The 17,665-nt window shown below is 34.6% G+C and overlaps 1 protein-coding gene and 1 non-coding gene across 9 annotated transcripts in view; one reads left to right on the top strand and one right to left on the bottom strand.

Moving 5' to 3' along the window:
* Positions 1–635: 635 nt before the first annotated feature.
* LOC142358593 (dihydropyrimidinase-like) overlaps positions 636–17,665 on the top strand; it is a 52,473-nt gene continuing 35,443 nt past the window's right edge. For 6 of the 8 annotated variants that reach the window (XM_075410028.1, XM_075410027.1, XM_075410026.1 and 3 more), the window contains exons 1-5: positions 636–773; positions 11,988–12,156; positions 16,330–16,481; positions 16,889–17,012; positions 17,378–17,589. In XM_075410028.1, coding sequence (XP_075266143.1) covers positions 759–773; positions 11,988–12,156; positions 16,330–16,481; positions 16,889–17,012; positions 17,378–17,589 — 672 coding nt within the window. In that variant the 5' untranslated portion in view covers positions 636–758. Of the gene's footprint in view, positions 774–1,603; positions 1,786–8,376; positions 8,642–11,987; positions 12,157–16,329; positions 16,482–16,888; positions 17,013–17,377; positions 17,590–17,665 lie in introns of those variants that run through there. The other 2 variants (XM_075410024.1, XM_075410025.1) reach the window with 2 other exon arrangements.
* Trnal-uag (transfer RNA leucine (anticodon UAG)) lies at positions 17,260–17,341 on the bottom strand. Its single transcript has one exon. It is a non-coding gene; the product is annotated as a tRNA-Leu (tRNA).

Raw genomic sequence — 17,665 nt, 5'->3', positions numbered from 1 at the left:
TTCTTTTTTTTGAAAAATTGCTATTTGAATAAGACTAAATGGGTATTATGATAGTATTTCTATGGTTTTGAATGCTCGTTGATTTTTATTATCTTGGCTTTTTAACACGAGCTTGTATTGTATTGAAGAAGCTTTTTTCACGATACGTAATATTGTTTCTATACGTGTTTTCTCTACTAATTTTAAAAGTATTTGGAAAAAAGATTAATTGTTTCAGTTTTGAGGTACAGATTGGACAGTTTCCAGTAGTCCTCCAGGAACATTTTTCTTCCCGTCCTTCAAATTTTAAGTTCAATTTTAATTTTCGACTGGCTAACTATTGTGTTTGACGTCGTTTGCTACTTAGCGAACTTTCTAAGTCAATAGCCTGACTGTTTTCATTTGCTCTCAAAAGAAGGCAGTTATATTAGTTCTGTGGTCTTTTGCGATTTTTCGCCTGATCGATTTTCGTCTGGTTCTTGACTTTTCGTCCTCAAAAACGGGATAGAAATGTAGAGCCTGGAGGGCATTAAGTCGCTCAGCAGCTCTTAAGGATTTACGTCTCTATGTGTACAACTCACCGAAGCTGCTGAGACGACATTGTTTGGTTCCTGTGTATTATAATAAAAATTGAAAGCATTGTATCTGAAAAAAAAACTTGAAACTTAATTTTGCAGTGGTCTTTCAGATTTGTTGGTTGTGGATATCTGTGTGTATATTGTTACTGCTGCAGCTGTATGTTATATATCTACCTGTAATCTTCTGCAATCAACTACACAATGGCACCAGCACGGGTAAGTTTAACCCTTTTATGTTCCAATTATGTCCTCTCCTCTGTTTAAGAATCTCAAAACCATACAGCAGCCATTCTTGAAACGACATTTGATTAAACGGCAAGAAGATTTGAGCGCCCCAATAAAGATCAGAACAAATGCTCGATAATTATTATCCGAACTTATCCCATTTTGGCACTAAAATTTTTTTGCTGCAAACAGCAAAAGAAGCCCCGTGAAACCAGACTTGCTACATCTTACCGAGACATGCAAGATCTTGATTTTCTTTACCAAACTTTGGATACCATAACAAGATCGTGTTCATGATGAATCTTGACATACTTTGGGGGAAAATCTTAGTAATTTTTGTTCTGCAGCGCATGCAAAGATATTATAAGTTTCGTTATATTGGGCGACCATTTCCATTTAATGGATCTTTTATGTTCGAACTTTTGATATGATTTCTGAGAACAGAAAAACAATCATATGAACTATTCAACTATTCTATAAATTTTCTGCATTATTAATTGTTTTTTTGCTAATTAGTCGCTAATGAGACATTGACGTGTTATTTTGGTTGTAAATTCGAGCAGTGGTGTGATTAAATCAAGTTCTACGGCTAACATTGTGCAAATTGTAACACAAAACGTTTAATATATGGTCTATATTGGTCATAAACTGGTTCACGCACAAACTGGTTAAGACATGAAGATTTGGTATAACAGTTAAGCGCATATATCTCCCACAGTTGTTTAGTTTTAGCCGAGAAATGTGAAAAAGTCTGTTCTTCCCATTCCTTTTGTCAATATTAGTTCATGTGGAAAAGAACTGTAAGCTATAACATGTGTTTACAACATAAAAGATATTTGCATTAAACTGGAAACATCTGCAAGCTTTTAATCGGTTTATGTCACTGTTATTTAATCAAATCGTTATATTGCTTCTTTGTAACTGAGTTGTAATAACCTGAAGTCATATCTATTACTTGCTACCTGCTTTATACTGTTTGCTTTTCATCGAAATGCCTAAAAAGGTCAGTTCAGATTAGTTTTTTTTGTATTAAGTTGTTTTCACACAATGAGTAGAATAGATGGGAATTGAAATGGTTGAGTTTTTTATCACCAGCTATGGAAAATACTTCGTATATTTTTTTATCTGATTCGTACATATCAATACATATAAGCTACATATGAATGATTTGGCCTACTACAGATACTCAAAGATATATTCTAATGAATGAGAAGTTCCTTGTGGTTGACGCCAGGATAAAAACTGAAGCTGATGAAGAAATATTAGGCATAGAGCCGAGAAAAACAATTTTACATCATCGTTTCATCCAATTAGTGGCGAGACCTGAAAACCAACTTCGAAAAACAAAATTGTGCAGGTCCTGGATTTTGCGCTGCAACAGCTCTGAAATGTGCGAATTATTTATTCTATCGAGTATAAAATGTTGAAGCCAATAATTCACTCGCTTCAATTTTATTCAGTAATTAAATAAGAGAGGTTGTGGAAAATATTCAATGCATGAATTTGATGCACTGGGATCAGCAATCGATCATTAAATTTGACTGGACAAGGCGGCTCGGTAATGTGCGATGGCACATAAGGTTCCGACCCCGCCCATCCACAATTTTGGCATAAATGTCTACCAAATGAGGAACAGATAGAAAAACCCAAAAAATATTTTTTGCGAATCCCAAAAAAGTCCAAGTCTTTTTCAAAAAATTCTGTATGAACGATAAGATAGCCTCCAAAGCAAATAACTCAGTGGAGTAAAAATTGATGCATTAGATTGCTGTAATATGTCAATATTAAGAAAGCGAGTCAAGACGAACAGCAAAATCAAACAACAACAACAACAAACATTAATTACATCAAAAAATTTATGTCCCTCTTAAAAACTAAATTTAATAAAAAAGTCAACATACCGTCAGATAAACCTAAAACTAAACAAAGATAACTTATAAATCACCAGAAAACATATGCGACCAGTCCATAAAAAGGTTTGGTAACAATTATACAAAAAAGAACAAAAACAGTAAAGTAAAAAAAATTAACTTATTTTTTTGAAACAGTTAACTACAAAGTAATAAATACCATTATGAATCAATTAATATTACCACAAATTTACGATTACCACTGTTTCTATAGAAGGGCATTAGGACCTGTCCTTATTCATTTTTTAAAGCGGCTAAAAAGAACAACAAAAAAAAACAAACAAAATTTCAATTGAAACTTGCCAGAAAACGCTGTCAAAACCGTCAAGCCATATTTTGGCCCTCAAAATATATTCGATTGCGCCTTCTTCAAACAGCTATAATGTATTACGTGGCCATTCATTAGTAAGACTAAGTAACAAGTAGACAAAAAAGCGAAGTGCTAAAGTATGTAATATTTTTAATTTTTTTTTCGAAACAAAATTACATTCAATGTCATGAAAGGCATTAATTACAAAAAGAGCTATTTAATTAGGGTCGTTTATTCATGAAAAGGAAGCCCTCGAGACCTGTATTTATCCAGAATATTTCTTGCATCTACAAAAAGAACGTCAAGTATGACAAAAATCAAATTAATTTACTTTTTTTTGTGAAAAACTGGTGTCGAAGCCAGTAAGGTCATAACAAATTCTTTAAAAAAAGATCACTATACAGGAAATTTCATACGACCGAAACGACAAAGTATAAATGACAGTTAGACAAAATTTAAAAAATTCAATTGATTTCTTCAAGAAAGATGCGTCGAGGCCGTTAAAACGATGATGTATATCTTTCACGATTTTAATATGTGCCTTATTTTGAACGCTAATAATTTGACATGAGAACTGTGATAATGTGATAATGTGACAAAATTAAAAAACGTGAAAAACTGGCAAATATCAAAACAAACAAAAATCTGAAATCTTGTAGTATCAAAGCCAGAAAACAATAACTTCAGGCTTAAAACTGCAACCGAGAATAAATGTTAAATCAGTAGAAAGAAGAAGCATTCTTTCTTTGCTGAAACTAAGCTGGAAGTTGAACAAATTAAGAAAAAAATAGAGGAAAAGTTAATTAAGCCATTATTTATTGAAAAGTCAATTATATTAAAAAAAAGAAATTACCATAAACTTTCAAGTAAAAAACTAAATGCATTCGCCTCGAGTTGCTTAGTAAGTGAATTGGTTGGACCTATCACTCCTGAGCTTTGATTTGATATGTTCTGTTCTTTATTATTAAAAAAAAGGTCTTTTTTTAAAAAAAGACCGACTGATTACAACCCGATTTTTTTTGGATTGTAACAGTCCAAGAATGGCCCAAAACTATCCCTGCTAATGCTTATTGTCCGTTAGGAACAATTGATTTTTCTTGTTAGTTGAAAACTCAAAATAAATTCTGCATTTTTGATAATCAACGAATAAAGTTAGCAAAAAAGGCAAAGTTTTAACTACAGAGCACTCTCAGCGGACTCTGAAGTAGATATAGCCACCCTCTGAGTCTACAAAGATTGTATGAGTGTTGTTTGGGGGTGTAATGTCGGCAAATTTAATCAAAGTGGACTAAAGTAGCTTATTTCGTGCTGTTTTTGATGAAAAAGGCTAAATTTTGAAATGTTTATCCAGATTTTTTGACCCAAAATTTAAATTAAAACAATCAACAATGCTTGTTGGTCTTCAAAAATAAAATAAACGACACTATTCCTAAAAATTAAAGCAAATTTTAGCAAAACTGACGAAAATTTAGGCAAAAATTCCGGAAAATGTGAATAAAAACAACGTGAATTCTCTCTACTTTTCTCAGAAGTTTAAACCTCGATAACTCCCTGTAGAAAACGAAAATTAAAAAAATCTTTTCAATTCCATATTCTACGCTGGACGAGCTTTCTAATGATACCAGTCTCAACTCTCTACGATGAATATATCGATCGGCGAAAATTCACGGAACAAAAAAAAACCCATTTGAGTATATAGTTCCTCCCCCCTCAAGAGGGTCGGAACAATAAGTATCAGAGGAAGAGGTGAATGGGTCAAATTATTTGAGTTAGAGAAGTCGGAACAAAATTTTCAGCTATAGTAATTATCACGTCATCAGAAGACGAGATGCGTTATTTTTGTTATTTCAGCTGATGAGGGGTCTTTTGGTTCCAACAGCAGTTGCTCCTTTGATTTCGACTACTTTTTGGAATAGTTTGGCGAGTAGTCTTACGGTTCGAAAAAGGAATATGGGTTTTTTAAACGTTTTCACAGGAGTCACTATTTTTTTTAGCCCCGACGAAACCATTGGGGAAAATTGCCGCGGTCAACAATTTTTGCTGAGCGAGAGATTATTTCGGTTACTGCGGTGCGTAGTACCTTTTGAGTTATGGCGAGTCTTAAGAATGCTTCTAGGTTACGATGATGAAATAATCGAAAAGATTGAAAACATGTCTAATGCCGAAACAAAAAATGTCTCTCATCAATTTCTAGATAATTATATTTTGGGTAATGAGGACATTGTCAGACTGTTGTATGGGTTTTAATATCGCAACTCAAAGGCGTTCCAAAACCAGAATAATGATTTTACTGCTAGGTTTAATGGTACCTTGACAAACAGTGCTTCCTCTTTTTCTTCTTTTTTCTTTTTCTTCTTTTTTCCATTTCGAATCAATTTCATCCAGATAAACTGAATGAGACTCTTGAGAACGGGCCATCGGCCCAATAGTGCTCTCCCACAGTCAAATATGTGATTGTATCTGTATAGGTAATTGTGAAGCTACTTATTGACTGATGGAAACAATTTATTATTATTATTTATATATTGCTATGACTTTGAACAGGTTACCTGTAGAATATGGTTGTGTTTTAAAACAGTTTATTCTTAACTTGAGCTTTTGTTAGCAGCATATGTTTCTAGTGAATCTTGTTGATGCTTTTAATGACAAAATTGATTTAAAAAACTATATTTGTGCTTGTAAACGTATTTTTGCCAGTATTTGTTAGTAAAAATTTATTTTTCTGCGAAGTGTTTAATAGCTGCAAAGCGATAGCTGAGGCTTTTGTTGGCCGTCTCTTGGTTTTTACGACTCGAAGAGGAGTATTGGTTCTCTTAATGTTTTTTTACAGGAAGTACTATTCGTTCAGAGAGCGTTTTGACCTAAAAGCAGAAATGAGTGATATTGCAGTGTGAACTAATTTTTTTTTGAGCGAGAGAAGCTTTTTGATCATTTGTTGCGTTCAGTGAATGACTTTTCGACTTTGAAAAGTGTTTTTGACAGAATGGCACATACAGATAACGGTTTTTTCATCTAATTGGCGCAGTTTTTTTGGCTTGTAATTTTTTTAATGGAAATAATTTTTATTCGACGTCATATTGAAATTTACCCTCGGAAATTGATACCACGGTGCTTTGCACAGCCTAATAATGCGTTTCAAGTTCAAATTTGATTTTTTTAGTTAATATTTGGATTTTTCATTGATTTCTTCCTTTTTGGATCTTTCAGCCGTTTTTCTTTTCAAAAATCTGTTCATGTGGCAACTTCCCATTGATAATTCATATACTGAATGCCTGTTTCTACCGCGAGGTAATTTTGTTTTTATGAAATTGAGCACATGCTAAACCGATGTTGCTAGCTTTTTTTGACTTTTCCTTTTTTTGTAATTTGGTTTAGTTTACTAGAAACCGTCTTTTTATGCAACATCGGGGATTTTAATTTCATTTTTATTAATAAATGAATTGTTTTTTGGCGTTGTATATTTGAAATACAGTTGAATTTTTTTCGTAAATGCAGTTTCAGATTTTGTTGATCTTTTTTTGCACAGTATTTCAAGTTTTCCAATCTTTGAATTTTTATTTCTAATTTTTTGTCTGTGCAGGAGGATGGCTCTTGGTTTATTCTAAGTCTAGAATGCTAAATTTTGAAATGTATGTTTTTCAATTTTTCCTTTAAATTTGATTTTTCAACTTTCAAGAATCAAATATTGCTTTTGTTTCTGTGTTTCTGACATTGTGTCTATATTCGGTACATTCTAGCATCTATCATTCTAGCAATCCTCTAGCACCTAAAATTTGTTCGTTTTGCTTTTTCAGTTGTTTATTGGTTTGCAATTGATTTCATTTAACAGAATACAGCCGCGAGAATTTACTAGAAATCTTTTGCAAAATTTGACTGATTACTACTTTCTTAAATTTTTGAGAGGCTTTGAGTTTTTCTTGCCTTTGATTTTTTTTTTACTTTTGTTTTTTTCTAGGAGCAATTTAATTTTGAAATAGTTTGAATTCATGCTGTCTATCATATCTCCAAGAAGGAAGAAGAATATCTTATTTTTGTCTTATTTGTAGTGGTTTGAAAACTTAATTAGTGGATTTCTCTAAGATGTTTATCTGCGGTATGTTTTCAAAATTTATTTTTGGTATTTGTGATTGCGGTTTTTTTTCAAGACCAGCATCTAGAGGTATTTCATGCCGATTCACAGCGCTGCCAGATTTTTGAGTCTCATTGTTTTGACCATCCTAAGAATATTGAACTTTTTTAACGTTACCAAATGTTTTTAATAGACTCGTTGTGATTTCGGCATGAATTTCAGCAATTTTTTAAAGTCAAACAAGGTGAGTAAAGAGTTGATGGTTAAGTATGAAAGGTTATGGTATTATATCAGCTGCAATTACGGTTTTTTTTGAAGCTTTGACGCTTCCAGTCACTTCCGAAATTCTTCCGGCTATGTTTTTTTCGTTAAGATTTTTTTTACGACTATATGACCTCACAATCACTTCAATTCTGCTTTTGTCTCCAAAGGAAGCTACAATCAAACCCGTTTCCTGCTTGCTGTAGAAGGCTACTAAAGAATCGTTCAAAAAAATTTGTCCGACGTGAATCGGTTTGGATTGGTCTTAAAAAGACTGATGAAAAGTGTATATTCTAAAATCTTTATGGACAAAAATTTTATTATCTGAGTTTGCAACTTTTTAAGAATATTTTTACTTCTCGTTGAAATTTCTGCCCGAAGTGCTGGTAAAGTGCGAAAGAAAACGCCATGTGTAGCATGATAACCAAATAAATACATTGTGGCGTAATGTCTTTGTTTGGGTTTTCTATGAAGAAACTTGTTTCAGCTTGCAGGATTTCAATGTTATTTTACCAGATTAGGAGGAGCTCAAAACAGTCTGTAGATAAGACGTACCTTTATATGTCCGAAGGTTAATAACCTAGTTTGTCTACTTTTCAAATTCGCGCTCTGTTGATCTATATCTGTCGAACATTTTATTATGCTTGAATTTTTCTTTCTTTGAGTCTTTCTCACGGTTGCAACATTGATCCGTAGACAACTTTCAACCTGATTCAGGAATTTAGAGTTCTCCTAGATTAATCAAATTTGTACATATTAGGTCATTGATTTGTCGCTTTGCGCTCTCAGAAAGCAAACAACTCTTGCAAGCTCTACTATTAATTGTGTGGGAGGTAGAACAAACAACCTTATCGCTCAATATATGTCTTGTATGTATAGGAGGCGTTTAATCCATTATCGAGTGCTGATCAGGTGCTAAAGTGGTTCCCTTGTTCCCTGATTGTGTGAATTAAGTTCTTAATGCATATATATAACCATTCATATTCCATTCTAGTCAATGGAATTGCATTCATTTAACTGTACATTGATTGAGCATGTTTACCTTCGCTTAGAGTTAAGTATTCAACACAGTTTTGTACCATTGTATCAAACTTTCTTGTGAAGTAATTCACTGTTGATTTTATAAAGTCATAAAATATCATCTGAAGCTTACAAAAGTAATTCTATTTGATAAATTGTTTTCGCTTTGATTCTTTTAATTATATACACGCAGGTTTAGTCTTCGTTAGTGCAAACTAAAGATCGTTTAGTCAGTTTGCTGTTAAAAGAGCCGCAACCAGTGTTCTCGGAAGATTTTGATCAAATGTCGGTTAGTTACTGCAGTTTGTTGTACGTTTTTATAAGGAAATTTATTTATATTGGTAAAAACCTGAATATAAGCAATTATTTTGACAAATAAGCGTAAGATGACGTTTTTAGGTGCCAAATGTTAATGAAGCAATTTAAACACGTGTGACAAGGAGAGTAAAAGGACCTACAAGATTTGCATAAAAGCAAAAACTAATTTTTATTTTAATGGGTGGGGTCCTTTGTGCAACAAAAACTAAGCATAAGCATTTGAAGATAGACTTTGAACAGTTAAGCAGAACTGGTCTGACGCTTCTGCGTCTTACCAAGAAGGTTTTTAATACTTCAAGACTTAGATTTCAAAATTAATACCAATACATCAATGTTGAGTTAATATTTATTTAAAATTGATGAGATGAGCTTTCAAGGCTACGATAAAGCCTGATACAAAAATTATATCGCTCATTTTTTAATCTCAAACATAACCACGAGGTCAAAGTTGCATGCCGTTATATTGCAAATAAAAAAATCATTTTTCCTCTTAATAACTAAATAATAACTCCATTGGAACTCCTTCATGTCTTTTGTGCTTCTCTTTTTTCAGCTTTTCTTGATTTTTTATTTTTCCTTTCTTAGAACTCTGGACTTTTTTCCATTTACGAACAAAGTTAAATATCTATCAATAATAACACCCTAATACCTGCATTCAGCACTTGGATTCAGTTAGTGACTTTTGAATTCGACGCAATTGACAGTTGGAATTATTTCATTTTTGAGACCCATTAATTCTATTTTTCATTCACAGAATTAGCTTGTTTTGTTTTTTATATTCTTCCGTTGACATCAATATTTTTAGCCCTGACTTTAAAATACTGTGCTTTTTCTTGACAGAATTGCTGTATCATCTGCGATTTGTTAACCTTGAAATTCTTCTCTATTGCTTCACTGAAATCGTTTACATAAAGTATTCATCGTTTACATAAAGCAGTGGCCCTGTTACAGTACCTGGTGGAACACCATGATTGTTATCGTGCAGTCTGATTCAACTATTTGGTTGAATCACACACGTTATTTCCAAAATTGTATTTTACAATTTTTTGTAGGAAAATGTCCAAAGATATTGAGTTAACTACTAATTTTGATCAATTTAAATTGTTCTTGTTATATTTTAGCCTTATTCAATGTTATTTTAAATAATTTTTAGAGTATACGTGCCATAAGGATAGAATTCATCAAATACTTCTCGGAAATCTTCGTATTCTTTTTTGTTTAGCCCTGTTTCGAATTCTATTGACGAAGAACTTTTTTCGGAATGAAAATTTGAACTACTAGTGTTTGCCGTGAAAGACAGGTTATCTCGTGTTTTAGATTCGACAAAGTGAAAGAGAAGATTGATTTTCTCAAATTATAAATATGTGGCTCAAAAAATTGAGGATAAAAAAACTGAAAAAAAATTACGAAGTTTTCTTGAAATGCAGTTTTTCAAGTAATGCAGTTTTTCAAGCAATGCAGTGTTTCAAGTAATGCACTTTTTCAAGTAATACATGTTTTCAAATAATGCAAGGGTCTTGATCAAGAAAATTGGTTGCAATTCATAAGAAGGATCTGGATTGCATTGGGGTTCCACAAAGTGTCGTTAAATACATGTTTCAAATCTTTATTTATTGTAAATTTCTTGGAAATTAAATGTAATTTCCTGAGATGTTTTTGGAATGAGTCTTTGAAAATACGTGAAAAAACATTAAAGTAGAACAGATAACAAAAATGATCACGGATGGCTGCACTTATCAGGAGAGCCATGTAATATTAATTAGGTACAGAGTAGCTCCTGATAACCAGAAAAGCCCTATTTGACGCTTCTCATAAGTTTTTTGTTTCGAATTTTCTGTGGCTCACAAAGTCTATCGAAACGTTCCTTTATTTCGCTATTATAATAAGATCTAAATTATGCCGGGCAGTAGCGCTTCATTTAACAGAGGTGATGGAAATGCTAACAATTGCGAAACGAAATACGACTTGGTCGCTTTGCTTGCTTGCAAGCTCAACGATTTATATTTGAAGCCATGTCTATAATGTGATACAATTGATCGTCAAAATATTGGCACCTACTGAATGAAATTATGGAAACGTTTGTAACAATTTTCATATCATGTCTATTTTCAACAATTTTTGAGTACTATACCCATGTGAGCACTATACCTCATTTTTTGAGCCCAATTTTTGAGCACTATACCTCATTAAATATCTCTAATTTGGTTGATGTGAAAAAAAACGAAAATAGGTCATGCACAATTTTTTTTACGCGATACTTTCAACACTTTGCAAATTTCGTTAAGATTTTTCGTTATTGGCTGAATTTCGCCTGTTTTTTTAACTGAGAATTTTTTTTTTTTTGGAGCAAGAGTAAAATGGACAAAAATCAGCTGGACACAAAATTTTTTTCTGTAGTTTTGATGAGTCGTCCTTTTTGGTAGACGTTTTTTTATTTTTTTTATCTTTAAGATTTGTGCATTCGTGTGTGTGTGAGCGTGTCTGTGTGTGCGTGTTTCTCAGGTTATCTTCGAAAAACATTGTCTGTGAGAAACGAGTTGGATAAATTCATTAAGCGGTCAAAATCTTTTAACTTGTCTTTTAATATTAATTGTGAACGGAATGTTTAGGTCAGACTATTCTGGTGGTCTGTACTAAAAGGCATTATTGGCTGCACCAGTTATGGATTTGTGTTGTTAAACTGAGTTTTGACGCCACCTCTAAGAATTGAAAGGTTTTGTCGCAAATGACTTTCTGGCTACCTTTGGCCACTTTTAATGCTTTTCGAAGTATCGAGTTGCTAATGGATTGAAACGAGGCCGAGTGAAAATATTAATTGTGACAGCAGTAGTCAATGTGCTTAATGTTGCATATCTGCGTGTTTGTCGCGCGCCTGTTGTTATATAGTCTATAGATGTTATGCGAACAGGACTGTTCATTGATGCTGAAAGTTAGTCTACTGTCCGAGAATACATCCTTTTATTGAACATTTTGTATAATGCCCAGTATTAATTGGATTGTTGACGTCATATTTATTAGTGTTAGTGGCCAGTTTATATGGTGGTACTGCTTCATTAACGGATATAAAGATCAGCCACATGTGTCAACTAAAACAGTATGACTGAAAGATGTTCATGCTGATAGATACTTTTGCGTCTGTTTTCGTCTACGCTGCATTTGCCTTGTGAAATATTGAGTGTGAACCATTGATTCAAAAATGGGACCACTGTAAAATCAAGAGAGGGAAGGCATGTCAGGAGTCAGTTGGTTTTTGATCTCGGACATCTGTATCGTTAGTGTCGTTAGTTGATGAACCAAAAGGTATGTGATTGTTCCAGTCGAACCAATCACGAGTGCTGATCAAAGGTGGCAAAGTGGTGAACCATGACTTTGCAGAGAAGGCAGATGTGTACATAGAGGATGGTGTCATCCAACAGGTGGGCAAAGACTTGTCTGTCCCAGGCGGAGCCACAATTGTGGATGCAACCGACAAGCTAGTTATACCAGGTAAATGGCTAATGTATTAACCGCTGTTGCTTTTCTTGATGTGTTTGTAGATGCGGTAGCTCTTAAAAGAGCTACAATTCAGTGTTATCAATAGTAGAGAACAGTTTTGCTACAGTCATGTTCTAAAGCTGACATTCTTCCGGACAAACCTTTGCCGTCTATATTTCATCTTTGATGTTTGCAATTATCAATTGCTCTTGAACGAAGTTCATAGCAATTATTGTAAATGTGTGTGTCTTTTTTTATGCAAAATTTTCGCTTGACAATTTTGAATTTTCGAGTGACTTTTACGCCCTTGACTTTTTGCGTTTCGCGTGATCTAAAATTCCCTCTCAATCACAATTTCAAGCAGCTAAATTCAATTGGCGGCAATTTAATACTAAAATTCAAATGGAAAGTGCGCCGAAACTGGTGCCATTTTTTACTTTAAATCTTAATAGTGGTATATGTTAACCTCTAATCTGACTATTTGAAGCCCACTATTGAACTTCTTAGTCTCATTTAAACTCACCCCCCCCCCCCCCGACTGAAGCAGGCTGCAATTGATTAAAGCTCGCTCCAACGTTTAGTCGATTATGTTTATCAAACGACTTTTAGCAATTATGTTAGTCGTATTTGTCTTTTAATGCAATTTTTTGCTTACTCTTTTGTCTCACCGTTTGACTTTTCGAGTGACTTTTTCACGTTTTGCTTCTTGATTTTTGGGTGATCTAAAATGCCCTCCTTCAGAATATAAGCAGCTGACTTAATTAGCGGCCTTTACTACTAAAAGTTTCTAATACCATCATTGTATGCCCCTTGCTGACATTATACACTTTCTCCGGTTTAAGTAAGGCACTATTGACCCCCTATACTCTAAAGCAAAATGATTTTAGGACTAATCGTTTTATCCTCCATTTAAGGTGGGATAAGCCTAAGTAGTATTCATTAACTTGAAATTGCAAGTTTTCATATTTTGTTTTGTTTTCAAATGCTTCCGAACAAATTGTAAGCAATTATTGTAGATGTCGTCTTATTTGCAAAATTTGTTTTAGATTGTTTTAGCAATTTGTTTTTGTGTTACAAGGTTTTTGCCCGCTTATTGATTAAATCTTTCGTCAAAAGAAACGGAGAGTTAATGGGTGGTTGTCGGAGGTTTGGACGATACCCCTCTCCCGCTCACTTTTTAAGAACCAACGTTAGTATTGGTTTTAAGTTTTCTTTTTGCTCGGCCGTTCGACCGATGTGAGAGCTGCAATTGTTTATTGTGAAAGGTAATATCATTCTTGGTTTTCTCCAAAATTGTTACGTATTTGAAGTGTAATTGTGATTTTTTAAAATTCGTTTTTAATAGCCTGAAAGCCGTAGCTGGGGCTGTTATTGGCCTTTTCTTGGTTTTTTTTGTCCCGAAAATTTTTGCTACGACCATATGGCGTCACGGTCACTTGATATCTGGTTTTTAGTTCATTCGTTTATGCAATTGTGACTGAATTACGTGCGTGACGTCAAGTTTTACTCTTATTGGAGAGAGAGTTTTGTCCATTCGCGTGACTAAGTTTTCGGTTACACGTGATTTACCTCACTCTCAATAATGAATTCCTCACTCTCAATGAGACTTTTGCTTCACTGTAATTGCAAGAGACAAGTTCAACTGAGTTTGTGTCAATCTAATTGAAGGTTATTTGAGAAGTTAATATATAGCATCTCAGCAATTAGTAAAAATAGGAAAATATTCTCTTTCTGTCTCGGTCTGTTTTTGTTATTTCTTGAAGTGTAGATCTACGAAGCTATCGCTGCTTTTTTCTGGCAATCTGCCACTTATCTTTCCTTTTTGTTTTCAATAAGTTGCCACTTTTATGTTTGACGTTTGACTTACCTCACTCAACGTTTTAACTGAATGGAATTTAATTAATAGCCGCCCTCATCTTCTCAGCCGGCTATTATAGCGCTCCTATTTTTTTTTACTTCGTCGAATAAAAAAATGTTTCGCTTTACCTCATTTTGCCGCCTTTTCAACATTTTGCGTGAAATCTTTTTGACTTCTCTAGGCTAGTTTCTCTCTTCTCTCATTCTGCTAAAAGTGATTTCGAACATCAGTTGCTCAGCAAAGCAATTCAAAATGAACAGAGTCAGTATAAAAAATTGAAGTCAGAAATTGAAACGGGATAAACCCATAAAGCCCAATTTTAGATGCCCGCTATTTGAACGTCGGTCCTACAAGTATTAGTTACCTCTCTCTAATGCTTATTGTTATTGATAGTAGCCACTGTAGCCTCTCTCTAAGAAACAGAAGTATGTTCAACTACGAAATGCCATTATAATAAATCGAACTTAAAAAAATGTTTTTGTACAAAAATCTTTTTTTTTTCAATATCTTCTGTTATTTCAATCCCAATCATGCTTATTGGAATCAACGGCGGCTATTTTCCGGCAATCTGCCGGGTATGTTTTTCATTCGGCAAATGTACGCAAATACGGTCAAAGTCAAAGGTGAAAATACTGATATTAGTATTAAGATTATTGTCATCCAATTTAGAGGCTGAATTTGCCATTTTTATTGAGTCTATAGAAACTGCGGACCAAATTATAACACTTCGACCAAACAAAATTAGGTAATAGTCTTTTCGCTATTTTTCGGGAACTGTTTCAATCCCAAAGTCGGGCAGTGTGGTCGACGATGAAAATCGTCCGGCTACCTTAGATAATACATTCTTCTGTTCGTTTGAGGGTTTTTTACTTTTTTATTTTTCCATTAGTGAAAACTCATTGCAATAGATAATTTCACTACTGTATTCTCATAGGATTTGCTAGTTTTCGTGTTTCAGGTTTATAGATAGAAGAAACGCTTCATTCTTGTTCCGGGGTCTTTTCTTCAATTTTCGCAAGTCAGTTTGCACCTTTGACTTTTGAAGTATCTCGCTTTTTGTTTGTTGAATGAAATTTTAAGTCATTCAACAAATTTGATCTTGAATTGATTATAATGAAGTCCACAATAACGCAATCTAAAGAGACGGTATGCATTGATAAAGCTCAGTCAATAAGAATTCGTTGATTGAGATTCATTATTGTTAAGTTAAATGATTAATGCTGATTTTCGATTTTCGCATCATATTTATGTAATCAAGCTATGAGCTAAATTGGCACATTTTGTGACAATAAAAAAATAGGGTTGTCAATTTTTACAAATTGGCTTCCTTTTTCTGACTGAATCACAGTGTGTGTCATTGAATACCTCTTATGGTCAAACAGCAAAATAAAAAGAATTGGTATAAATCACTAAAACTCGGGCACTAAGACAATGTTTGAGGACCTGACTTAGTGCTTTAAGTTATCAGAGTTCCTTTGAGCATACTGCTCTCTGTAATTGTTATTAAGAGTAATTAATAATCTTCTATTTTTTAGGCTGAGTTTGCCATATTTATTGAATTTAACTGCGAACCAAGTTAGAACTTTTTTTACACAAAATTGGGATGTCCTCAATTGTTTTTCTCTATTTGTTTTAGTCCCAACGTCGATCAGTTAGAGGCTTTTATCCGGCAATTTGCTGGCAAGCTTTTGAGTTAAGTTTCCCGCTTGTGTTATTAATAGGGTTTGCCCTCTGAGACAAGGAATTAGGCATTTTTGAATTAAATAAGCTACTATTGCCTGTGTATATTGGTAACGTGAATCTGCCCGAAGTCACGGATCTACTTGTGGTGCTTAACGAAAACCGCTTAGAGGTCGATACGTCGGATTTTTAGACACTCGATTTTTCTGTGACTTCTGCAGCGTCACTCAGCTTTTTGAAGACACATGAGGAAGTGCGGAAAGTTTTTTAATTGCTAATTATTGTACGCGAATGTGTCTACAAAATTTTTGGTCGACAGATTTACGTTTCCAGTGACTTCTTGTGTTATGCATAAGATATGAGCACTAAGCGAGGATTCGAAACAGTATAGATTCAATTTTGGGATCTATTCTGCCCCCCCCCCCCCCCCCCCCCCCCCCCCAGCTTAGTGGGCTAATATTTTTTACGCCCTTCAGGCGCACGTGCTATTTTTTTTACATAGTAAAGTGCTATATAACAACATGTAATGGGGGGGAGGGGGGGGGGCGTAAAACACACTGGGGGCCGAAACAGAATAGATCCCAATTTTGTAACCAATTTAATTAGTCTTGAGAAGGACTAGGTTGTGAGTGATTCGAGTTTTGTAGGTGGTATTGACACGCACACACACATGCAGCTTCCCTTCATGGGCCAGGTGGCGATAGATGACTTTTACAGTGGGACCAGAGCGGCTGTTGCAGGAGGAACTACCATGATCATAGACTTCGTCATCCCACAGAAGGGAGAAGGACTCCTACAGGTAAGTAAAAGATCTAGTTTGTTGACATCAATCATTAATTGCTCTTGAACGAAGTTGATAGCAATTACTGTAAACGTGTTGGTCTTTTTTATGCAATTTTCTCGCTTGACCATTTTGCGCTTTTCTTCTAGAACATTCTTTGACTTCTCAAGTGACTTTTTCGCGCTTTCGTTCTTCATTTCGATCTCTATTGCTCTCACTCTGAAGTAAAGCTTGTTGCTAATATAAAGTCGGTTGCAACAACCCTAAAAATTAGGGAAAATAGCACAGTCGGCAGTGCATTTGGTTATGATATGGGAGGTTAATGGTTCGAATCCTGGTGGATGGTGGTTCGAATGTTTTTCCACCCGCCTGTCGTTCGAGAGCAATTCTTCCGACATTAGTCAGTTTATGTATAATGATTGTAGGCGTACGACAAGTGGCGTCAGTGGGCAGACCCGAAAGTGTGCATTGACTACAGTTTCCACGTGGCAGTCACCTGGTGGTCAGAGGCTGTCAAGGAGGAGATGGAGACACTAGTCAGGGACAAAGGTACAATATAAATCCATAATTCAAGGGCCACACATCAAATCGGGCCAAATTAACTGAAATCTTTAAACTTAAATTAGTTGAAGCAGCTCCTTTACTTGTTTTTTGGTGCTCCTTTTTGGTACAACTCGTACTCGTATGCACTTCTGTTTTGACAGCTCTATTGCAGTTTCGACTAAAATTGGAAATATGCGCAAATAAATTCTCAGTTTACTTTGACAATGTACTGTATTTAGAATGCAAAAAAGTTTGACAAGGGTGGGATTCGAACCCACGCATCCGAAGATACTAGGGCCTAAACCTAGCGCCTTAGACCACTCGGCCACCTTGCCGTTGTTTCTGTGATAATGTGTGCTTATTTGTTCCAGGAGTGAATTCATTCAAAATCTTCATGGCATATAAAGACGTGTTTCAATTGAACGATACACAAATGATTGAGGTGTTCAAAACGTGTAAAGAACTAGGAGCACTAGCAATGGTGCACGCAGAGAACGGAGATATGGTGGCTGAATTGCAGAAGCAAATGAAGTCTATGGGCATTACGGGCCCTGAAGGACACGCCTACAGCCGACCAGAAATTGTAAGTCCATAGTTTTCACTCTTACAACGTCTCCGACTTAAATAAGCTAACATGAAACTCAACTATGTTTCTTGTT

Source organism: Convolutriloba macropyga, chromosome 2, assembly GCF_964194025.1.
Source record: "Convolutriloba macropyga chromosome 2, txConMacr16.3, whole genome shotgun sequence".
NCBI classification, from domain to species: Eukaryota; Metazoa; Xenacoelomorpha; order Acoela; family Convolutidae; genus Convolutriloba; species Convolutriloba macropyga.
The sequence above is the reverse complement of the archived record's forward strand: the minus strand, read 5'-3'. Positions and strand labels throughout refer to the sequence as shown.